The following is a 25,480-nucleotide window of genomic DNA, read 5'->3' as shown; positions in this document are numbered from 1 at the left end:
CCTTATATGTCCACAGGAAAAGAAGAGACTTTAAGATATGTTATTGCAACAGTAATGACCGTAACAAACAGTAATTTCTTGTTCGCTTATTACAGTAAAAAGATGCTTTTTCAGGGCTGATTTTAATTAACTGAGGTTGGTAGTTTGCGTGAGGTATGAACATGAAGAAGAGGCATTATCATTCAAATTTTTATTCTTCATGAAATTGGTTCTTTTATTTAGAATTAAAAAAAAATGCTATTTGAACAATAGTTCTCTTGAAGTATTATCTCAGAGAGTGGGGAAGAAGCACATGAACAGTTCTAGAGCTAGTATGAATGTCTTAAAGTGTATAATACCACCTTGAATCAGAAGCTATAAGTGTAAACTTCCTGGAATATTTCTTTTTCCATGTTTCATGATATTTATATTGCTCAGGCAGCAGAATTTTGCGTAGTTTGTATTTTATAATGTGTGTTTGGCCGGTAATCCAAAAAGTAATTATTTACACAGTGGAATAAAAATCAGCATGTTACACGAGGAAAGCATGAGCAATGCTGCATGTTAGTGAATGAATTCTAGTGTTTTCCTTATATCATGACTGTAATGCGAATGAATCAAGTCGGCATTTTCGTGATTTTTTTTTTTTTCATATGCCTTTTGTTATCTAAAATAACACCTAAATTTCTTCAAATTTTTCCTGCTTGAATTGTAGTACAATCTATATTTAGAAACATCCTGAGAGAATATCCAACCCGAAAACGGGAGGATGTTAAGCAATTTTGTTTAGGTACTTTTTAACTTGTGCCATTGAATGTCGAGCATTCCTTCATCGCCTTAATACAGGTCGTCAAAGTGTAGAAAAAAAGAAAGAAAGAAAGAAAAGCCGCGATGGAGGATGCTAAAACTACAGCTGAACCGACATTAGATGCGGCGATGACGTCAGATGAAGCATTAACATTCATTCGCGAAGTACTAGGAGTGACGTCACCTAAAGACAAGCTGGCCTTCGATCCAGTCGCCTTCTTAAACAAAATGTTGTATTCCTGGCAAGAAAATATCCCGTACCTGACAGTTCTCAATATCGCCACGCCCAGGAAGGACAGACATCGTCCCACGTTGCTTGAGGTCAAGAATGACATAATGGCGAAATTTGGAGGCTCTTGCTACCACAACAATGTCGGCTGCTACATGGTGATCAAGGCTCTTGGTTACCAGGTAACCCTTGTACCCGCTGACATCACGAGTACAAAAAGCGCCCACGTGCTCATTATTGTCTTCAACCTATCTGGCGTAGGTAGCAAGCACCTTGCGGATGTGGGCATGGGAGGCTGGCCAACATTCCAGTTGATCCCGCTGGATTTTGAGAGGGAATCCCCCGAGTACCACGAGTCCTTCTTGCGCTACAAGTTTGTACGGCGAGATGATCTCATCTTACGCCAGCACAACGCGGAAAGCGACCCAGCTGGGACCAAACACTTCAAGGCATCCCTGAAGGACGGATGGTATACACATAGCTCCATTCATTACAACATGCCGGTTGAAGTGTCACACTTCGACAAGATAATGGAGATACTTCATACCCAGGTTATTGATGATATACCAATACTCAGAAAGTTGTGGTGTATAGCATTTCCGAAAGGTCGATTTCTTTCGATCAACAACACCACGCTCTTGGAAGAGCAAGATAATGGGTGGATAAAGAAAACCTACCTCAGGTCACGTGATGAGATCATAGGCGTGTTCAAACGCTACTTTCCACAGTTTGATGAAAGCACCATACATGCAGCGATGGAAGATGAGTTTATCAAACTTGATTTTAAAAGAAAAGAAATTTCAAAGACTTCTTTATGAAGTGCACAAATTTACGTTCCACCATTTACCCACTAGAGAAAGATGTGCTGATTCCTAGGGACTGAATGTGAAATAAAGATTATGAAGGTAAGGAGTGGCACACGTACAAGTTCTCATACGACTAGGCAGTAATCATTCACAACAATAAACAGACGATTTTCAGTAAGTTCTTCGATTATTTTATAGAGAGCAATCTCTCCAGTACATAAATTGTATCATTTAAGATTCTGCTTTCACAGTTGGCGATATCAGTCAATGACGTATCGTATTCAAATTCTGGTCAATCTACAATGTAGGCCTACACCTCGTATTTAATGAACAGACTTGACATCAGACGCATTGAAGATTGGAATATTTTACTTGGGTGCAAACTTTGATGTACGATGACAACAAAACGATATACGTACTTACGTTCCGTTTATTAAGGAAACATTTTAAATCTACTTGAAGTTAGATGAGGTTTGTAGACGGAAAATTAATCCTTCAAAAGTTCTTTTCCCGGTCTTTTTTGTCTTCTGTATGTTTAATTTGTTCTTATTAATCAGATGAGAGCATTGAGCTGTCAACAAGTGATTGGTCTTATCGCAGACATACACACATACACATACACACACACACACACACACGCACGCACGCATATATATATATATATATATATATATATATATATATATATGTATATTTATATATAAAGTAGTCCGCGTGTTGGTACCAGTATAGAAAAGATGAAAAAGTAGAGTGGTAATGCATTTTGACAGTCCAACAGTGTTATTTATTCAGACCAAATTTTCGACGAATACATTCGTCTTCCTCAGGGTCGACAATGACAATTCTGAAAGTAAACGAGGTGACTCTATTTGAGTCCTATAGAGTCACCTTGTTTACGAATGTATTCGTCGAAAATTTGGTCTGAATAGATAGCACTGTCGGACTGTCAAAATGCATTACCACTCTACTTATATATAATATGTGTGTGTTATTATTATTATTATTATTATTATTATTATTATTATTATTATTATTATTTTCATTATTATTATTATCATTATTTTATATCTATTCATCATTTGATTACACGAGGCTTTCCAAAGTCCACAGAGAAGAACACTTCTGACAACGCTGAGCTGCTTTGGGCTAACAGAATAATATATGCCTACTTATCTTTCTCTTCAACTCTAAAGGGCTTCCTATATACTTAATAAGAATACATTTTCTGTACATTGTTATTGATAATACCTTATCATTCTTGCCATAACACACCCAAACACAAACACAAATATACACACACACACACACATAATATTATGTATATATATATATATATATATATATATATATATATATATATATATACTTTATATTAGTATAGCAAAACTGGGCACAATGTTCATGTCATCTGAAGTAATAATATGAACACACAGTTTTCAGTGGTCACTGCCATATTCGACTAAAGAAGAAGGTTATGGGGGATTTGAGGAGAAACAGATCATTACGGATATCTTGACCTAGTATGAACAAATTCAAAGGCACAGTCCTATAAACTTTGTGCTATTTTTTTTTTGTAATGTCTCTAGGCTCATAAATGGGATGCTAAATGCAATTACAAATAATACAATAATTCTTGTAATTTCAGAAATTATAAAAATTTGCTGTCTAAAATGAATATCAGTACAGTATAGTACAGTGTAGAGAAGAATATTGAAATGTAGTGTATCAGGATGGGAGTTATTCCAGAGATTCCAAGGTGTACGCGAACTTTAATACAAAATTTATACGTCATAATACTGCGACAATCAATTATGGATATGTTCGACTCTCGTTTTTTTATTCAGTATTTGATAAATATTCACAAGGACTAACATTGAATATGTAATTTACTGAGTCTTTGCAGACTTTGGTTTATAGATCACAAGTTGCCAAAAGGACTGCGATTGTCTTGAGATCTATGTTCTACCTTTAATACTTCTCACTCATCAATATTCAGTTTTCATTTCTCATTGGGGACCTTTTCTATGAAAGAGGCTTATCAAAAGATTCCTCTTATTAAGAGTAGCATCTTTTATTGCATTGCACAGACATTCCAATTACACTTTATTTCCATCCAGCACATTATTCTTTGCTCTTTTCTTTTAATCCCAACCCTGATTTAGTCGTAATATACTGCATATTTTTGGATAATGTTGAAAGTACTTTCAGTTGTCTATAAGTATGTTTATTTGCTAAAACCTTGAATTGGCATGCGCTTACTCCGTGCTTCTAGACTGACTTATTTACTATATACTATTATTGTAATGTATGTGTTATTTCTTTAGCCTACCTGTTTTATTCCAAAAAATTTATCTTTAGTAAAGTGTCATGTTATACTTGAAAAGTGGAAATGAGTGTGAATTGAAATAAAGGGAAGTGAAGTGAATGTGCTTGTGACCCAAAGTCTTCTCGAATGGCGCGATACGTCTGTTTGAAATGAAATAAAATGTATTTATATTCCACACACACATATGATATATATATATATATATATACAACATATAGCATTTTGCGACACATGTATGATATATACAACGTATATATACACTGTATATATATATATATATATATATATATATATATATATAATACAACATATCGTAACATTTTTGCATATGACTACAAATATGGAGGGGACTACTAACAATTCAATTCAATTCAATTCAATTCAATTCAATGCAATGCAATTCAGTTCAATTCAATTCAATTCAATTCAAAAGAAGCAGTGCCTGTGAAATGTAGATCCCCTACGGAACACAGATGAATATTAATTTAACAATTTTAAAGAAAAGGCAAAGTGCTATAACGAAAACAATTATACATAATTATGTACAAAGGTTCACTTAAGCCTGCGACCTGGTCACCTGAGGCTAACAGAAATACGCCGATACGATATCATCGTATCCACTTCCACGGTTTTGTGTCATCAGTAATGTGGGGCGGTCCTTCTTGGTCTGCTTATGTTCGATTTTCATTTTAAGAAAATAACAAATTAGTTGACTTACATAAAACTACTTTTCCACGTATGAAAATATACTTTCATAAAGCTATAGCTCTAGAAAGTGCTCAAAATTTCTCTTCCACCAGTGTCATACGATTGGTAAATATTGTAGATATTTGACAGCGACCTTTTGGCTGATTTTTATAAGACTGGGAATTGCAATCATAGATCGCAAGGCTGAAAATTAATCGGGGCTTTCAGATTTAAAGTCCGTTTCGTAAAAATGATTGGGCCCTGCTTTTACAGTAGGATAGATCGAATTCTGTTAATTCATTGTCATGCATAAAAACGTCACAGTGCACACGCGTTGATTACGCGCGTAGACAATAACTAATACGCGTTGCCACGCAGAAGATATGAGCGCGCACACCAATGTTGCCTTGGACACGAATAAGTTCCTGTGTAATGTAGATACACCTAAAAACAAATCAAGCAGCATCTGCGCCAGCATTAGCCCGACATAAATGCCCGTACAACCCCGCCCCGCTGACACATCCAAACGATACCGCGTTGGTTCGTCACATTTCTGGTTCTTCCCCCTAAACACTAAATTAAAAGCACTCTAAGAACAGGATCTAAGCTGTACCCCTAGCATCATGCCGTTCAGTCCTTCAGGTGACATCTAGTACGCCAGCACGAGCTAGCAATTACCGACTTTCTTCTTATCCCACGTTCATCCGGATAAACTGGATGCATACACACGCAGAGTTTGAAATTTACAACAAGAACGACTAAATGGATGAACGTACCGAAAGAACTAAAGATAACCAAGAAGTTTAACACAGCACAAAAGGGATAGCTGACGACCAACGCTTTCATTTGTTGTTAGATTTAGATATTTTACACCGAAGGCAATATACCTCTCATGCGTCCTGTACATATCTGATTGGTGTCCAGCGAAACTACCGGATATAGAAAAAAAAAAAGAGCAAGGAAACGCAAAAGTATGTCGGAAAAGAAAACTCGTGGTCGCGCTGGAACCAAAGCGCAGCCGACGGTCGCCGCGAAGCCTGCAGCACCGGCCGCCGTGAGCATGGTAGTCGAGCCTTCAGACAGAATGTCCAACCATACATCGTCGTGGGGATCGATAGTGAATTCAGGGGTGGCCCTGAACTCTCTGGGTCTACCAGAGGAGCCCACGGAGAGAAATACATCATTCATCGAAGCCGAGCTAGGCGGAATCACCGACAGATTACACCGGGTAAAATATCCCCACCATCTCTTGGTCGGACTCGTGTGATTTCTTATCTGTGTTTCTCTTCTCAAATAAGTTGGAATTCTTATACTCGCATGCTCTGTAGCTGTTGTGTATATACTAAAAACCCTAGTCCGGTTTATTCCCCAATTGTGTATCTTTGAGAAAATATTTAGAAATGAACTAAAATGAAAATTGAAATGAATGTTCACAATTTTGTTGCTGAGATACCCTGCATGTCATTTTGTTTGAAGGTAGCAAGTTCATTGACTTCGCACAGTACATTATGTGCGCGTTTATGTATGTATGTATGTATATGTTTCCATGAATTCACTTGGGATAAAGATGAATATTATTATAGTGCTGTTGCCAAACTCAAGAAATGTTTGTCATTGTGTATCCTTTCGCCACCAGGCATTAAGCGACATCGCAACTCTCTACAACAACGACGAAGATTCGGTAAGTATGCAGAAATGTAAGTCTTCTTCTTCTTCTTTTTTTTTTTTGTTCTGCTTATCGAAGCATGAAAGATCATAATAATAGTGAAGACACAAAAATCAAATGACCATTAAAGCAACAATAACAACAACAAATAACTAAAAAACTTAACCAATAACAAAGATTACAGACGTGTTACATCAGGAAATTAATAAATTATTCTCACATGCATCATGTCTTTTACTACAAACAATATGATTTAATTTGATTTGATTTGATTTGATTTGATTTATTCCCTGTATGGTATAGCTTTATAAATGAATAATTTTGCCCCATTTTCATTAAACATGGTGTATGAAAATATGGCACTACACAGTATAATCATTTTGTTAAATTTCAACAATTTTCGCTACATGTATTTATATCTGTGATTACTCAAATGCGTTACTGTTAATTTCTATACAAACTCTGGAGTTTCACTGTCATTAGTCTATGTTTGTTTGTTTGTTTGTTTGTTTTTTGCTTGATTGTTTAGATATTTGCAAAATACTTATGTCTCAGAGACTCAAACAATATTACACTACAAGATACTTGTAGTTTGAAATGTTATCATATACATGACGTATGGTATATGAACGCACGCATGCATCGGTTGCAAAGATTCCGCTTTGAGAAAGACAAGCTATTAATATCGAGAAACACTTTGATACAATTTTATATTCTGAACTGCCACAGTCCAAGACATAATGTTCCAAAGATGTAGATCAGCGTAATACTTAGAATCATATCGAGCTTTAATATGAGCAGTTTTAGCAAAAATGATATTTGAACAGCCTTGAGAGTCTTGCGTAACGCATGTGAATCAAAAACTTCATATCAATTTTGTTCTTATCTCACAGGCAAAGAGCAAAGATGATGAGGTAGGTATTTGAATTTGTATTTTTATTGAAAGTCATTGCCAAACATGTATTGCCAGTAGCACTTTCATCTATTATACTCCTTCTTTATGTTTTTCCCACAAAATCGACTCATAATCAATTATAATTAACCCATTCTTCCTCAGTCCATGCCCGCGGGCTTATCGAAATGCGCTTTAACGTGTTGAAGTACAGATCTTAAAGAAATTGAAACAAAATATTTCGTGGCTCGAGCTTCATTTCGTTAAAATCCCGATACAATGTGGATGTATTTTTTATTTTTCTCCATTTTTGAAAAGGAACTGCGCCACTTTGCAGGTGACGTTATTGTGACCCAACGAAGCATTCGTAATGTGAAGGTGATATCAATTATATGCTGACTGCGAAATTGAAGGCAACCGTAGAGTACACTAAAAACGCAATTTTCGTTGCCTGCTACTCCCTCAGTCTGCCGAAATTATTTTGGAGCACCTGCCACGAGAACACGAGTTTTGGTCATAGATTACCGTTTCCCGTCTTGGTTAGGAAAACTAATTAAAATTATTGTTTGGTAAAATGTTTGAAATGTCTGGATGACGATTTATGACTATATTTGAAGGAAACAACGAGGATAGCCTTTATGTATATGTATTATGTGTCTGTACAACCCTGTATAATATGCATATTGACATACATGATTTCAACGATTCCTTCCGTTTTCTTATATACGTCTTCTGTACGCATATAATCTTCATACATCTAAGATATATCTCGTGTTTTAGAGTGATTTTAAGTACAGAACTCACTCGTTTCTTTACAGAAAGGGAAGAAAGGTGCGTCAGATATGTCGTGAATGATTACCGCAGCTTCCATTCCCTTTCAAGTCTTCATGCTTTTCTGCATTCTAGTACGCCTATATTATTTTGAGGTTGATCTTACTGAAAAGAACGAATTCAAACAAACCGTCGAGAAACAATGCCATTGACATCGGACAAGAAATAATGAAGGTATAAGAATTTCAAGTTCCCAATGTTTTCACATAAAAGAAAGAACATTCAGCCTAAGAAAGCCAAAACATCATGGTCTGGTTTGAACATGTTGCGGGTACACCTCAGAGAGATAGTCGACAACGAATACGAAGCATTATACAGTGCTAGAGTTCTCAATCCCACTCTTTATACTGCAAAAAGATCGGCGTGACATTCAACACCATTGGTGTTAAATGTAACATCGTTCAAGTATCTATAGAGCTGACCACACCGACAGGTGTACAGAGTATGTTGCGGTGGTGTTGAAAAGTGTTCACCTGGCACTTTGTGATGTCAATTTGACACTATAGCTGGTGATTTTTGACACTGCGCTGGTGTTAATTCAACAATGACACTACATGGTGTTTATATGATATTGCTAGTGTTAATGTCATTGGTATAACACCGGCCAAGTGTCAATAACAGACCACATCCACTGGTGTTATACTTTGGTGTAAATATGTTCACAACTTTTTTTTTCTTCAAAAATCAAGTAATTTATCGGAAAGTTCTTGTTCGCCTTGTTGAAGTTCAAAATCAACAAGATGAACAGTATCTATTAATGTATCCAAAAAAAAAAAAAATGTATTTTGAAGTGATACCAGGAGGTGTTAATTTAACACCGCAAATAAGCACCGGAAATACAACACCTGGGACCCGTTTCATAAAACTTGTTATCAGTGACAAGTTGTCATAGTAAGCTACAGAAAGTCTTGCATCTGATTGGCTGAGAGCAAATTTGTCATAGAAATGTGGCAGTTGTCGCTGATAACAAGTGTTAGGAAACGCGACCCAGCTTGGTGTTTTATATTTAACAGTCGAATTTTTGCAGCGTAGCTCCCTTTCTAATTCTCCCTTTCCTATCTCTTTCTCTCTCTCTCTTTCTCTCTCCCTCTCTCTCTCTCTTGTCATTGCAGATTGACATGGAAAGGAGGTTGTATCAGAGTCGTCTGGAATCCCTAAATAATAAATTTAGGTCGATCGAGCGAGAACGGGAAACGGTAAGTGCTGCCTACGGGGTGCACGTCACGAGCTCGACCCCCACGATTCATGCGGCCCACGAGTTATACAGTCCACGAGTTACACAGCCTTCGAATCATACAGGCCTTGAGCTCGACACTAAGCAAATAAGGCCCATGAGTCCGACACTAGGCAAACAAGGCGCACAATTTTGACGCGAAGTAGAAAAGGCGAACGAGTTTGACACTAAGCAAACACGAACCTCGAGACCGACACACCAAGTCCGTGATGTAATGTCGGTCTCGTGGGCCGTGTGACTGGTGGATGTCGGTCTCGTGGTATGACCCCTTGCCTGCACGGGGTGTGCAGCTCCTCGCTGCGTCCTAATTTATAGTGAGCCCTGTTTTTCCTCTTATACTCCACCAGCACTCTGTCACTCGTGCCACGAGGATGTTTTTATCGACTTTTCTTGTATATTCCTCTTAACCAGGGTTCTATTCTACCTATTGCCCATCATAACGTAGAAAAGTTGTCATCGATCAATTAATAATCACAGATGTTCTATTAAATCTTAATATTTAATTGAATGTAATATAATAAAACACAGGTTGTCCTTTCTGGCAATTTTGTATCTTACTAGTCCTTGATAAACACCCCACTCCCTACGGGATATCTCCTTGTAGAAACAAACAAACAAACAAAACAGACGTTTTGATGTGTTTTAATGATCAAAGAGGGATAAATCTATGACTATTATTTGAACCTTCATCTCGTCTTTATGATGCTTAAAGTAAGTTGCAAATCTTGAGTCAATGACATAATACAATCCACTTCTACTTTTCATTGACACTTGGCAGTTTCAGGCAGTTGAAAATCACAATTCACGAGTAATTATTTTCCTCGAACTTTTTATGACTTCATAATGACGGATGATGAAAATTAGAAGTCATTGATGATGAGAATGACAGTGATAATAACAACAATGGTGGTAATGAGCGACTCATCTCGGATAATTTCGCTGCAGTCTCTCGCCACTAATTAAACATTCCGCGGACATGGCTTCTTTTCAAAGTAATTTTTCTTTCCTTGACCTTTATCACAGCTTCTCGACTCGCTGAAAGACGTAAGTTATTTTTTCAATTCATGTTTCTTTTTTCGTCTTGCCGTGTTATCGATTTAGGTTTATCAAACAGGACAACTTACAGGACATTTTTTTTCAAACTCATGTATTTCATCAAAACAAGCAATAAATCACTTGACTGATTGTACTATTGCGTCTGAACATTCACAAGTATTCGTCATAAGTATTATCTGAACAAATATTCAAGATCAAATCAAATAGAGTACGTGGCTTTACGAGGGCTATTTTTCCTTTTTTGTCTTTAGCATAAGTTTTTTGCTTATTAGTGATTGTGGCTTATTTACGACAACGTCATCTGTGAGGATTGTGATGTTTTTTCCTCGTACATGGAGGCATGTTGTTGTTCACGCATAACTTCTATAGGATAACGTGTGAAATATAAATGCTTAAATTTGAAATGTGTATAATGTATACTTCTTTGCATTTGATTCCAAGTGTTTGGTGTTAAACGAACTGTGTTCATGTTTGTACTAAATATGAATGATGTGTTTTTTTCTTCTTGTGTAGATCGATGGTGATGCTGATGACGATCACTTACAGGTATGAAATGAAAAAAAAAAGAAAATAAAAAATAATGATTATGTGGATATTGTGGTAAAGGAAACATAGCACGCATATTGTAAGGTGTAATCTTTATTGAGTTATATCGATCATAGGTTAGGTTAGAATTCGGGGATGACTAATTGATCGCATATACAGACAAGGGCAAATATACACGTATACGTGTGTACACAATATTCAATCTTTTCCTTAGCGAGAATTCAGTAAGCTTCTGGCAGATGACAGGACCTACTAATCAAAACTTTTGCTCTGTTATCAAAGGAAATTGTTAAACAGTCAGATGAATACTTGAAACACAATCATCCCAAATCTTTTACCTGCATGTGACTTCTGTAAAACATTACTTGGAAGATTTTGAGGTGTTAGCTATTTTTTCTGTCTCTGAAGGAAGTCCACGAAAGTTCTGCTGAGATGCCAAATGTGCTGACGTCACTAAGGTAAGTCACATGTTTGACAATGACTTGGAAAGAATTTATATACGTTTATCAAATATCGATATATGAAGTATTTATTTTCATGCAAATTTGCAAATCAAAACATTTACAGCCACTCATAAAATAGAGTCCAGTGAATGACATAGTTTAACGCCAGGAATAAATTCCGTAGTGAAGTTACAATATCTCTCACTTCTAAAGCTTGTATGTATCATGGCTGTAGCCTTTATTCTAAAATTGCGCAAATTTCGATTATAAGATAGACACATACATAGATTATGAATAAGCGAGTTAAGCAAATGACTTACTTGAAAAGAAGTTTTAAACTTGACCCTGAGTTAGGTCATAACTTGTCCTTGAAACGTATTTAAATGATTGCAATACCTCCACACAGGCACGCACTTTTTCTAGCTTCCACATGTTTTGTCTTCCTTTTTATCATCTGATCTACGGAGAGAAGAGCTACAGATTCAAGAGAGTTTAATGTGCTTCCTGCTCTTTAGAAAGATGCCAATTAAGGATTGATTGTTAGTGATTTTCATCTACTGGAGCCAAAACATGTATGATGTCATTATGATTAGCAGTTAATTATCCCTTGCTCCCTTGCCACTTTTTTCATATGAAAAACTTTATAGTTGTGCACAAAGAATGATAAGAGTGTGACTATAAAGCAGAAAGAGAACCATCAAATGTTCACGATGAACAAACTGATGAAAAAAAAAGTGCACCTTAACTATACTCAAACATTGGTCAAATGTCTATTTGCTTGTATCGTCTGTCTTATCAAAGGGAGCGAATACAATACAGTCAGAGTGGTTACCAAAGACTCAAAGAACTCAATGCCCAGATGATGGGACTAAAGAGACGGATGGATGATGGCTCGTCTGGTATCGAGTAAGTTTCTAGAATAGCTGCTTTCCTTTTTCTCCTCACGAATAGACACATTAACTAACGCTCGCACCATACATGTCAAAGATATACATAAGGGCCTATACTCGACATTTGCTCCTGCGACAATGGCTCCCATGTTATTTTCTCCAAGAACTTATGGTTCAAAAGGTGAGGGTTGTGATAGAGTTTTTAGGTTTTAGTTTGATGTGAGGATTATGTTGGACATGTGGAATTTGTGTTTGGCATAGCGTGCAGATACTTCATGGGAGCAATTGTCGCAGGAGGAAATGTCATGGAACCACAAATACGACGTGGGTGATACACTTCCGACGGGAAGACGAATTCATTTTTGTCAGTGGACTATAAATTTACACTATTGATTTAATTTTTAAAGTACTTTTGTGAATACGGGTAACAGATGACTCCGACTGGACGAGGTGTTATTTCACAGAGCACCATGAGATCGGTTTCGTGTTAAATGAATCTCACTTGAACTATTCTTTACTATTTAATTGATTTGATTTGGCAAAATCATCATCATAGAGGTCATAAAGAATGTAACGATTTAAGGCTAATATAATAAGAATTCCAAACGCTTCAAATGTGGAAAATCGGGAATATAAAACAACGTGTTAACTCAGAATGCACTCGTTTTCAAAAAAAGAAAAGAAAAAATAAGCCATGAAATTAGCAGCGTATTAAACAATCGTTGAAGAAACCAAAGATGACTATAAAGTCGTAGGAGGTTTGCAACAAATGTTGACAAAATTCTACTCCCCCCACAGGTCAGAGGTTCAAATGCAAGCAAAAGTCATCGGCAGATTCAAAGAAATGTACAAAGGTAACTAGCATCAACTCTTCGGCATTTAAGCTGGTTAGCTCATAGCACCAAAGTCCGCTAGTAGGTCTAATTCATTATGTACATTGAAGAAAGGGTAAGGAGGGCTTTTCATACTATGATATTCATTCAAATTAATGAAACCTTGCGTCGATTTATTCTGGCTGCAATTCATGAACAAGTTGTCCTTTTCAACATAAGTTAACACTGATTACTCAGTATTTTTATAGGGGAATCCTGAATAAAAACAAAGCCAAAAAAGAAACAACAAAACATGGGCATATAACATACACGGGTTGGACTCGAACCAGCAATCTCCTGATTGCTAGACAGGCATCATAATAGACTACCGATCTTCCGCACGACACCCAGTGCTTGTTCATCCTTTAGAGCAGCTGGTATTCAATCAACTTAGTAAATTCTTCCGTCGAGTTGTTTCTGTGGCAACTGATTGACAAATTGCCCTTTATCGACGTGAAGAATCACCAATTATTTTATGTATTATTATCAGCCATGATTTAAAAGAAAGAATAAAAAACAAACAAATATAAATCAAAATATATTAACTTATAAGCATTTTAGGTACACGCAACAACTCCAAGTTACGAATTCTAACAGGAAAAAAAAGTCATGATAACAAAGCTATATGACTATTTCAAGTGGGGACGTGTCTTTCTCACCTTCCGTTATTCGTTTCTCGGTCCCGTCCAGCACGACAGACGAAGACGGTAGATCGTGCCTTTGGCTCACATTGGAAACACGCCGCTGGAGAGATCGTTGGACTCCTTGGGCGGATCAGAAACGAAGGCAAACTCGGTAGGAAATCATTATGTCGTCATCAACCCCATTTTTCAATTTGAGATGAAGAGTTTAATAGCAAAAGTACTCCTGAGGCCTTAAACATAAAGTGAGTCCATCATGAGATGGCGCAAAATAGAACCTTTCCAGTTGTACTCCCACTTGTAACATAACTATGGAATATATTGTTGAAGTTTTGATTGAAAATCCACCTATTTTGCTTTTTGTTTTCTTTGTTTTTAGCGACTTTAATCGTCAATATCTCATCTTAATTGATGGTCTCCTTACTAATGACGCACAAACATTCAACTAGGACACGAAACGAAAGAAATGTCAGAGCACCATGCTTGTCTTTCCCCTCCCTTCATTCCCACCCCCCCCCCCCAAAAAAAAAAGGACTCGTAGCGCCTAACGTAGCAGAATTTTGAATGATATTCCCCGTACATGTATCAGATTTCTGTATGGAACAGCTACTTATTATCATTGCCTACATAACCCTTGGGAGGGGGAATAACAGCCGAGTAGGTCCGATGGTCGCTTGCTTATCAGCAACCAACTCTTCCTCATTGGTTACTTAAAACTACTTTTTTTAAACAAATTTAAATCAGCATGCAGTTTTTCAGTCCACTCACTGTATATGTTGCTTTTTGGAGAAACTGTCCCTTTTACTGCTTTAGTAATCTTGTCTTTGGCCATGGTAAGACTGAGTAAAGTTGGCATTTTTTAATACAGAAATATCCCTCAGTCCCTACCACGTTTATTTTCTTGTTGTTGAATCTTGGACCTCCTGACAGACGTTGAAATGTTGAAGAAGGCTCTGGAGAACACGGAACAACTGATCGCAAAACAAGTGAAGGCTTTAGCAAGGTATGACAGGAGGGGATCCAGTTACGAGAAACATTTGCTAACGATACTTATACTTGACTCTGTCCTATGAAAAAAAAAAAAGTTGTCTGTAGAGAGAGAAAAACAAAACAAAACATAATCACAGCACAAGGAAATAACGAGAGAAACTAAACATGCAAATTTTCTTCTTTTAGATAAGACACGAAATGAGAATATTATAGCCGAAGATTTTCTTTTTTCGTTTGATTTACCTTTTTTATTTGGTTTGATTTACCATTTTTATTTGGTTTAATTTATCTTTTTTATTTGGTTTGATTTACCTTTTTTATTTAGTTTGATTTACCTTTCTTATTTTGTTTGATTTACTTTTCTTTTTTGTTGTTTTCATTGACTGTCTGTAATCCTTTACACAACTTGGTTTTCATCCTAGATGCAATGTGATTTCAAGAAGGTCAATGTCGTAAATTAGACAATCTTTGCGTAGCTCTATACTAGAATTGATACTAACCTAACGTGCCAAAGAGTTTAGAGGGCGCTGTGGGCTTTTATGCTCCCCACAGGAAAAACCTCGAATCAATACATGTAATGAGATAATGTATTGCTGCCATTTTTCATGTACGTGTTTGATTTTTTTCTTCTTTTTTATGGTGATGGTGGTCATTCAAGACTGGAAGAGCGGGTCTACGAAAAACAAGAGGTAATGCTTTTAGTGGAATACATAATATTTGGCATATAAAAATGGACAAAACGCCACTCATAATTATGTAAACATAATATTGCACTTTCTTATTTCCAGTACTATACGTATTTCACCTTGTCTGCTTTATCCTCCTCTTCCTTCTCTTACTTCTTCTTCTCTTTCTCATCTCATCTTGTTGCTATTTTTTTTTCAATTTCTCCAACTTATTCTCTTTCCTTCCTCCTTCTTTCTTCTACGTCTTTCTCTTGCGTTTTTCTTTTTGTCTATGTGTACTCTTTCCTTTCATCATCGTTTATTACCTCCCAAAGATAAAGTGTCCAAAATGATTAGTATAATAAGACCCCGATGTTGAAAGCAGACGACAAAGGAACCTATACATGACCTCATCAAATTGTAATAGTCAGTCCTAATGCAGTCAACGCCTTCTATTCAAGTGGGAGCCAATGGTCTAGTGGCAAAGGATTTCTAAACAGAAGGTGTGGAGTTCGAATCCTGGCTGGTGCTTTGATCATTGAAAAAATACATAATTGTTTGTTTGTTGGTTGGTTGGTTGCAACGCCGGCGCCCCGTTTGAAAAAAAAAAAAGTCACTTCCGGGTTTCTTCAGCTGACAAGCCCCCGCCCCCCCCCCAAAAAAAAAAATAAAAAAAATAAAAAAAATCTTCAGCGCAGAAATAGAGCCTTACCGCGCTCACACTTTGAGGTTTCTATCTATTTCCTATTTCTTTCTAGTTCCACTGACGCACTTCCGGGGTACAAAAAGTGTGGGGCAAAGTGGTGACACTTTATGTACTCCATTGTATGGTGCAAAAAAAGTTGGGGCCGAGCTTTTATCAGGATCGCTTTATTTTGGATATCTCGGCCATTTCAAAGCCAGTTTTCATCAAATAAACTTTGAATTCCTTCTGCAGTTATTATGCACTTTTGTAATTTCATAAGAGATTTCTCATTATCTCACAAAATCATCATCAAAAAGCGTTGGAAACTTAAAGCCCCATCTCAATGTCTCAACCGAAACTGCATTATCTCTTTAAGTGGTTCCTTTGGGTAATTAATATGATATCATATCATACTACATCAGGAAATTAAGAAGCGAAATCGGGAGTTCACGGTGCTGGAGAGTGACAACATGCTGCTCAAATCCGAGGTCAGTCAATACCGGGACAAAGTGGTCGACCTGAAACGGGTAAGTCAGTGTACATCGACAGTATTTATATCCCATTATACAAAGGACAGAGTGGATCGGTGAGAAATGGCTGCTTATAAGTGAACCTTATTCATTGTTTTCTTCACTGTAATGCATGACTTGTCAGTACCTTAGCACTCTTCGTCAATGGAATGTAATAGGGAGCTTTAGATTTGCAGCGCGGACGCTTGAGACGACGCTTGAGCTGGACGTTCTCCTCTCCCCTGCGTCGTGCTGAAAAGTAGCTTTAGATTACGCTGGGACGCAACGTATAAAAATAAAATGTCGCCCCCATAATATATGATCGGTGCATGAAGTAGATCTCTACGTCGCAAATTGTGCGGACGTAAAAATAGCCCAGAACGCGTAGTGAAAACTCAGACGACGCAAGCTAAATATAGATCGACTTGACCCGCGCTTCTGCGCATGCTCAGACCAGGTTTTTTTGTTGTTTTTTTTCCTCTGAACGTCCCCGTCGCGAAAATCTGAAGCTCCCTAATGTCACTAGAAGACGTAAAAAAGATGGAGAAGATGACAAAGAAGAAGACGAAAATAGAGAAAGAAAAAAGAAAAAGAAACAAATGATCGAAATAAAATAACAAAAAGGAGAAGTGTAGTCATATTAGAAGTGGTTGTCGAAGTTGTAGTAAGATAAAAAGAGGAGATCGAGGAGGGAGACGATTATACTTCACTCTTTCGTTCGAAGAAAATACGAGACATGGAGACAGCAAAGAAAAACGAAGAAGAGAAAAGCGAAAACGAGAAACACGAGGACGACGTGAAACCTCACCGCCCCGACGTGGGCGCCAACATTGGCGACATTCCCGCTGACTTGCCGACTGACGTTCGTGGTCGACGGACGTTCAAGAAGAAGGACACGGTCGACACCGTCGACGTCAAGCAGCAGAACGAAGACCTGATCGACAAGGTTACCACACTGGAAATGAAAGTCATTGAAAAGGTGTGTGATAAACGTCATAATTCCCTCACCCAGTGTTTGGCCTTTTAAAAGTGAACGCAAAGCAACAAATGCTCTATGACATCATAATTAACGCTTTTGCAGAAAAAAAAAAAAATTCTAGCAAGACTGTTTTATCATTTGCGTGTATCGAATTGATCATCCTCGTTTTAGTCATACTTCTTAGTTTGAATTTGGCCTCTGACTCAGGGATATTGATAGACAATGATAGACACAAAGCGAAGCGCATTAACAAGGGAAACTGAATTTGCGCATTGTCACTTTTTCGTATCGTGTCACATTCATTCTTTTGGTATATGACTCGCTCTATTTCAATATCAAGTCCTCTGTTGTTGTTGCTTTTTTCAGATAATCTCTGGCGAAAAGAGGAGGCAGATAATATTGTGTGTGGGGGGGGGGGGGGTGCGGGGGAGGGAGGAGAGAGTTGGGTCGAGTGGGAGGCATGTACCCGACTTCTAAACCGTTCGTGCAATGTTTTACTTCCACTAGAGGAGAAAACAATTATGTAGTATGCATCAAAATCAGTTAGTCTATGATCCCTACTGTATATAACTCTTATACTGCTTGACACTTAAAGAAATAAAGAAAACGGTTGAATGAAATTTTCACGCTGCAAACTCTTGGGTGAACTCCAGTCGATCCCCTCTCAACGGAAGCTAACTTTGCTGTAATAATTATTTTGTTGTTGTTTTATGTTCAGGAAACTAAAAACATGAGAATGGAGCATGACGTCACAGAGATGCTTGAAAACATCAAGGTCTCCTCGCCGGACGCCATAAGACAGCTTCGCCGATCCATGGACATCACGGGATACATGCCGCGCAGCGACGACGAGAGCAACGCCGACGACGAAGACGATGACGACCCAGCTAAAGAAGTCCCCATCAACATTGGTGAGAGGTGAGTCAACAAACGGGCTGCATTCGACAGAGAACACAGTGTTGATTTTCACATTGATGGTCTTATCATCTAGACTTACAAAGGTTTGACAAGGCAAATGATGTAGCATTTAGACATTTCTGGTTTGACTTGAAGATATTTTGAAGATTGAATCCTATGTGATAGAGGTGTTCGCATTTCCCGTTAGCATGAGGGAAATATGTCAAGTAGAATGTGAACGACAAAAAGATACAAATAAGTACGTTTTATGCAGTAACTATGAGTTTTTATTACATCATTATGATCATTTGAAAGCTGTATGTTACTACAATCGGTAATATGACTGTACTCATAATTCCGCTGTTGACTCCTCTTTCTGTCCTTTGTTAAAAAGACCGGAGACTAGGACGCCCTCTATCGATCATCGCGCAGCTCCCCATGGCCGCCGCAGTACCCCTTCGGCTAGTCCTGGAACCAGAGGAAGGCAGAGCCGGCCAGGACAAGGAACCCCGGGCAAAAAACGAACACCGGTCCAGGTCCTACACGACCTGGACCTCAGTTCGCCGATCCCGGTCCAGGGTGAGAACAAGGCCACTTTCAAAATATGACTTTTGTAGTTGTGCTTTTGAACGTGTCCCATCAGCGTGTTCATGGTTGCACATTCGAGGATCACGGATACAATTTCTATACATAGCAATAATAACTACCTGTACGTTTGTATTTACCAGGAAGCCTATGCAGTGCATGCTGTGGTATGAGGGCGCTATAATAGTTTATTATCAAGCCAACCTTTCAAGCTTTCCACTTGTACTCCCTAATGAAGGGAATTCATCAACGCCCAACGGACGGGTGTATGATTGCAGTTGAAGTTTGGACGTATGCATCGGGCGGGATTCAAATTAAACCAAACAAACAGACATCAATAATTGTGCGAGTCTAGAGTCTAATGCTCTTTCCCAATAATGCTTTCATACCATGATGTCATTCGAGACGCCTTTATATGAAATTGGCACTGACAAATACATGAAGAGTTTCTTGTGGGTTTCATTATGCAGGCAACCATGATGAGCCAGCCGACGAAAGCGAATCGGCCTTGCCCGACCTCAGCCGAATGACCGAACAGCGAAATCGGCTTGCCTCGGAACTGGAAAACGTGAAGAAAGAACTCGCTCGTGCAAAGAGAGAGATTGTCAGTTTGCAATTCGCTGGTAAACGTTATACCTACCTCTCTCTCTCTCTCTCTCTCTCTCTCTCTCTTTCTTTCTTTAAAGGCACAGAACTGTAAAAGTAAAATGTTGCAGAATTAAAAAAAAACAACAAAATCACCACCAAACAGTGAGATCTGAAGGTACTACATTTATATACACTGTACAGGAAATGACCAACTCACAATTTTGCCCAACATTTGAACATAAAATATTTTTTTCAATGTTTTTGTTTTGTTGTTTATTGTACAGGATGACCAGACATTCTTTCTTATAAAAGTCATCATATCCATGTTGTTATCTTTAGTTAATTTCAAAATTAACAAAATAGTGAAGATCTGTGTACTTGTCAATAAAAGAAGTGAGCTGTTAAATACATCAACATGATTATAACAATAATCATATTTGTAATTATGTGCTGCGGACAATGGTGGCCCTATCAAACATTACAATGATATCGTTGTTCTCATATTCTCACGTTGCCAAGGTAACCGTGGATATGTCAAAGTAGCTGATCATGCTGAGACGACGGGAAGTGGCGGGAAAACAGAGTCACGCAATGGAAACCAGTCACAGGCAGACGACACCTCAGACGTGAGATGTACTAATCGTCACAGTTGCAATCGCGATAGCAGACTACAATGCGCGGCAAACGCGTATCATGAATTTCACATTGTGAAAGCAGAGTCGCTGGTGACTCGATCAATATCTTATCTTAAAATTCTTCAGGCTCATTACCCAACATTGCAGATTAGCTCCTTACGGTTAACCATCTTGAGAAAGAAAAATACAACATTAATATCGGAGGTCGATCAAAATGGGTTAAAGTTACTAGAGGAGTATTCATCAAATTTATATTAATTTTACATGATTTGTAAAGTCATGGGGATAAATCTGCTCAAAGCTCACGAAGAGTCATCTCAGCTACAGCTGCAAGTTTATTACAGCCTTCATGGACAAATCTTCAGATTTTGTGCACGTTACCTTTCAGGACCAGCTCTTCTTGCATTTGTATGTGATAATGCTTCTGATTCTGATCTCTGTAGTGTTAACCATTATTTTCTTCGTAACAAATTTGTCTGCAGAGGTTCACATTGCAATAGATACTGCTGAGATCATAACACAGTCGAACAAATTTTGTGCGATGTTTTGGGAATAACTACCAGCTTATTGCAGTTAGTCAATTTCGTTAAAGACATTAATAATATAACGTACTTCTATTCATAAAGGCCGCCGCACACTACTTACAATATACGACATTTGGTCGCACGACTGACCGATTTTGGATCGGAAATAAATTACAATAGCCTCAGAATAAACGCGCTTGTTTATTTCAGATCCAAAGTCGGTCAGTCGTGCGACCAAAAGTCGTATAGTGTGCGGTGGTTTCTAGAGGAAATAGTCGTACCTTTTTTTAACGTTCTTTTTCCTGCATTTTGCAGGACGTTAAACCTGTGGAAAGAATGGAAGTCCCTTTCAACCGCAACAGACGTCGGAGCTCAGTTCAACCACCAAACGTGGCCAAACTTCTTGAGAAAGTCGCTCCGAGCAAGTCGAAACCGAGCGACGAGCGCGCCCTCTACGACCAGCTGAAATCCCAGGGCCTGCACAAGGCATCGCCTCGCCGCAACGTCCGCGTCATCCGTGAAACCGTGACGCGAAAGGTAAATAAATGCACATAATACGCACGAATGTGGCATTACATTCACAAATCCCAACACACACAAACGCACAAAAAGATAAATACATGCACGTACATCCTTTTCACACAAAATCAACTCATTTAGTTCTTGATATCCTTGTCCTCCTCAATACATATATCACGTCACGTTTTTTCTTACTGTGTTTATGATTACAGTACTCTCCGCATAATCGGGTAGGCTCGAGCAGAGCGTTTCTTACCCGATTAAGCGGAGTACCCGATTAACGGAAGAACACGTCTCGTTCACAATAAATTGACACACACGATGTGTGTGTACATGCATTATATACACTGCACCAAACACCTTCACCGTATGCTTAACACGCGTGCTTGCACGGCACATTATACTTACCTTACACCTGCTCAGTCACGAGCAATAATTTACACTCTTTTTATGCACAAATATGTCTTCAGAAAACTTTGTCATTTGACTATAGACCCCTCGCTAACACGCAGACGTTTTCCGAAATGCCCACGTCTCTTTGCGTGCACTAGTCACATAGAACGTCGGGTTACTTTTCGAGAAGTGACTGGGGAAAAGCAAAATTAGGGAGCTTGATTTTCGTTGCAAACTACTCGTATTGTGAATGTTGTTGCGGAGCAAGGGAGGAGCGCAAGTGTGTTCAACTCCTGTCTATCTATGCAGTTGTGAGTGCCAGCTAATGTTCGATTACATTTTGCAAGTCGATGCTGGTACATGACGTATTTTCATGTTTAATCACTCCCCAAATGATCGGTCTTCTTTGCAAATCAAGCAGAGAATGCGATTAGCCGTGGAAAATTTGACATTCGTGATTTCTTAAAGTGTTATATCTGCGATAAGATGTTGGTAGAAATTAGATTAGAAGAAAATTATTTACCCATTTATGTGGAGAGGCAACCCGATTACCAGATAATTTTAGTGTGCATTGGAACTGATTTTGACATTACTACCCAATTAAACGGAGTTTACCTGTTAAAGAGATACCCGATTACGCGGAGAGTACTGTATTGGTAAGAAATATACCAGTGTCACTTTTCAGTGGGTCCCTCCATTTTTCGTACATTACGTTACTGTATTCCTTTGTGATTTCATGAAATCTTTCGTTATTACAAAGATGTATCATAATTTTTCACTCTTGCTGTACACTCAATTTATTTCACAATGTACAATGTACCACTTACATTATTCTTTTGTCACAAGAAAGAAAGAAATGTATTTTAAGTTTTATCTGAAATTAAAGATTAATTTAAATTGAATTGAATTTAATCGAAGAGTGCTGCTGATAATGACAGTGGACTATAACTATCAAAATCATTGATCATAATATATACAGATATCGTCATTAAAATCATTATCTTTACTATTATCAGCATTTTGTGCAATAACGATCGCAGTCATTACTGCTTTTACTATTACTACAGATAGTAATGATTCAAATATACATCGATTTTCTATTTCCACTTCCACTCTCTTAACCGTCATTATTGAGGTGACCAACGCAGACAACGAAGCCATCGTCGAAGACGACGTCGAGGAGGAAGGAAGCGGACGAGGATCAGCAGGAGAACGAACTGATGGTGAAGCCAGAAAGGTCTCTCGAGAAGGGACACCGGACGACGGGGGAAACATGGTGTCCTTCGAGGAATTCGTCATCGTTGACCAGGTGAGCTTTCGAAGAGGGTAGCCACGATCACTAAACTCGTCACTCGGATAGTATTTTTATAATCGATCATCTGTGGATGCATTGTGACGTCATAGACTGTGTGATCTGTATTTTGTCACTCCTCTCTCACGTGCAGATTCATTCGTATTTCCACGTTGTTATCTCTTGCCAATACAGTGAATAAAATGGCAGTGCTCCTCAGAATACTTAGTTTTTTGTGTTGTGTTTGTGTGTGTTTTTGTTGTTGCTTTTTGCTTGCGTGCTTTTCTGTGGCAAATGTTTTGCGTGTACGAGTTTGTACGTACGTGTTTGTACATACCTGCGTCTGTTTTTTTTTCTCTCTCTCTCTCTCTCTCTCTCTCTCTCTCTGATTTGAAGTTCTAGAGCTGGTAGGCCTATATAAGACTGTACAAATGAAATAACAAAATTAATAAGTAAAAACTATCAAAATAACAAGGTTTTCCCACCCATGACATTTTGACTTGTTCTCGGTCGCTTTTTCAATGAATTTATTACGAATGCATGCAGTAATCACGACAACTGATAAAATGCAATTACACAAAAATTCTCCATTGAGTACAAATCCCTTGAAGCGTTTACACTAGTTTTGCTGACATGATGTCATACATTACACCATTCACATTTTTTAAAATAGTTCAATAACCATAGTCTTGTTACACATGTATTATTCTCATGATTGCTACGGCATGATTTCCGCGATATTTTGCGTGAAAGTAGTTGTAGTTAGTGTAAAATGATAAATTAACAAAATATGTTCAATACCATCTCTAATCTCTAAAATCGGTGAAAATGATCCGCAGCACTTTTTAGTTCCATCTCATACATTTCTGTATATTGTGCGTGACAAATTTCGACTACCCCTGTTGCTTGCATATCTAATAAACAGGGAAAGAGCAAATTAAAGGCATAATTTACCATTTGCAGATGAAACAAAAACCCATCATTAGTGATTCAAAATAGGTCTAAAATGTGTGTTAGGGATACAAATCAACAACTGTAAAAATTTGAATCAATGAAATCATTGTTAAGTACTGTTAAATATACAAAATGTAAACAATAGTTATAATAACAATGCTTCCAGACTAAACCGTCTACAGTTACGGTTTAATGAGAAAAATACAGATATCTCCTTATATTTTGGGCTTTATCGCGAAACTTTTATATGATAGGATGTTTTATGGTACGACAGACCTTCACTTATGCATTACATGTCATATCTTGAAATTTTTTTAAATCACTGTTCCCAAAGGTAAATAGGATCTTTAATGTTATTGAGAGGTCTGAGCAGCGGAAGATGTTAGTCACGTGGCAATGATGTAATAATCGATATAGCATGATTGCCCTTTCCAACTCGGTAACATTACGCCTATTATACTGATGATGATGATCCACAGCATTTGTATAGCGCCATATATCTGTTACAGAAACATGCAAAGCAGCAGACTCCTCCAAGAGAGTTAGCCATTGGGCTGGATGCATAAAAGCTAGTAGTTGCTTGTGCTAGCCTTTTGCTTGAATCCGTATGCATAAAAACAAGCAATTGCTTGCGGGCAAAAACTTTTGCTAGCAAGCACAAGCACAAACACAAGTGATACTTCAAGTTTAATCATGAACATCGTACAATACCTTGTATAGTTTGTAAACTTTATCATATTCTGGACATGTTGTATTCTTGCATGTTTCGTTATTTTTGACATTGGCATATTGCACTAAAAGCCTATATCATATCTTTGGAACCTACATCCTACAAGCTTTGCTTTTTAGTAGGTTCCTCATATTACACGTCACTCATAATTGTGTCCTTACACACTTGTGCAATTTTGTTTCAAATTGACTGTTGTGTTAAACACTTTTTTTTCCTGAAATCTAATGGAATATAAAACTTGTTACTTATATGAAATGTGGAATATGGAACATGAATTTAAAAAAAAAAAAATGCTTGTTGCCCGGAAGCAATTGCATAGAGATCAAGCACTGAATTTTGCTTAAAAACCTATGCATAAAACAGACCATTATTTTGCTTACGATTTTCCAAGCTCTGTTAAATGAGCTTGAGCTTTTGCTTAGCTGGGACGTTCACTTTTGAGTGTTATTTTCATATTCATAAACGAAAGACTAAACTTATGCATGCAGGAGTGGTATAAATCTACAAGAAATTCGTCTTAAGTTATGTAAGAAGCTTTTTCGTCTCACCAACGAGAATGTCCAGTGGTTAGCACGCAAAATGTGATGAGAAACAGGTAGGATGTCTGACATCTGTTTGTTTGTTTGTTTGT

General features: G+C 37.7%; 2 protein-coding genes across 2 annotated transcripts in view; both read left to right on the top strand.

The window, feature by feature from the left end:
• The first annotated feature begins 870 nt into the window (after nt 1–870).
• LOC140244462 (uncharacterized) lies at nt 871–1,833 on the top strand. Its single transcript, XM_072324100.1, has one exon. The coding sequence runs from the start codon at nt 871–873 to the stop codon at nt 1,831–1,833; it is 963 nt and encodes a 320-aa protein (XP_072180201.1).
• Nucleotides 1,834–5,301: 3,468 nt separating this feature from the next.
• Nucleotides 5,302–25,480, top strand: part of LOC140244292 (uncharacterized) — a 36,013-nt gene continuing 15,834 nt past the window's right edge. The window contains exons 1-20 of the mRNA XM_072323936.1: nt 5,302–6,062; nt 6,471–6,515; nt 7,394–7,414; nt 9,336–9,419; nt 10,481–10,501; nt 11,027–11,059; nt 11,468–11,517; nt 12,304–12,408; nt 13,191–13,246; nt 13,955–14,059; nt 14,836–14,908; nt 15,554–15,584; nt 16,668–16,772; nt 17,479–17,733; nt 18,452–18,651; nt 19,025–19,209; nt 19,686–19,838; nt 20,323–20,429; nt 21,278–21,499; nt 23,010–23,183. Coding sequence (XP_072180037.1) covers nt 5,808–6,062; nt 6,471–6,515; nt 7,394–7,414; nt 9,336–9,419; nt 10,481–10,501; nt 11,027–11,059; nt 11,468–11,517; nt 12,304–12,408; nt 13,191–13,246; nt 13,955–14,059; nt 14,836–14,908; nt 15,554–15,584; nt 16,668–16,772; nt 17,479–17,733; nt 18,452–18,651; nt 19,025–19,209; nt 19,686–19,838; nt 20,323–20,429; nt 21,278–21,499; nt 23,010–23,183 — 2,280 coding nt within the window. The 5' untranslated portion in view covers nt 5,302–5,807. The remainder of the gene's footprint in view (nt 6,063–6,470; nt 6,516–7,393; nt 7,415–9,335; nt 9,420–10,480; nt 10,502–11,026; nt 11,060–11,467; nt 11,518–12,303; nt 12,409–13,190; nt 13,247–13,954; nt 14,060–14,835; nt 14,909–15,553; nt 15,585–16,667; nt 16,773–17,478; nt 17,734–18,451; nt 18,652–19,024; nt 19,210–19,685; nt 19,839–20,322; nt 20,430–21,277; nt 21,500–23,009; nt 23,184–25,480) is intronic.

This window comes from Diadema setosum, chromosome 21, assembly GCF_964275005.1.
Source record: "Diadema setosum chromosome 21, eeDiaSeto1, whole genome shotgun sequence".
Lineage (NCBI taxonomy): Eukaryota > Metazoa > Echinodermata > Echinoidea > Diadematoida > Diadematidae > Diadema > Diadema setosum.
Note: the sequence above shows the minus strand (reverse complement) of the source record. Positions and strands in the feature narration are given on the sequence as shown.

Bases quoted from the DNA above. Each gene is read 5' to 3' on its own strand.
- LOC140244462 (XM_072324100.1), top strand. From the start codon at position 871: ATGGAGGATGCTAAAACTACAGCTGAACCGACATTAGATGCGGCGATG.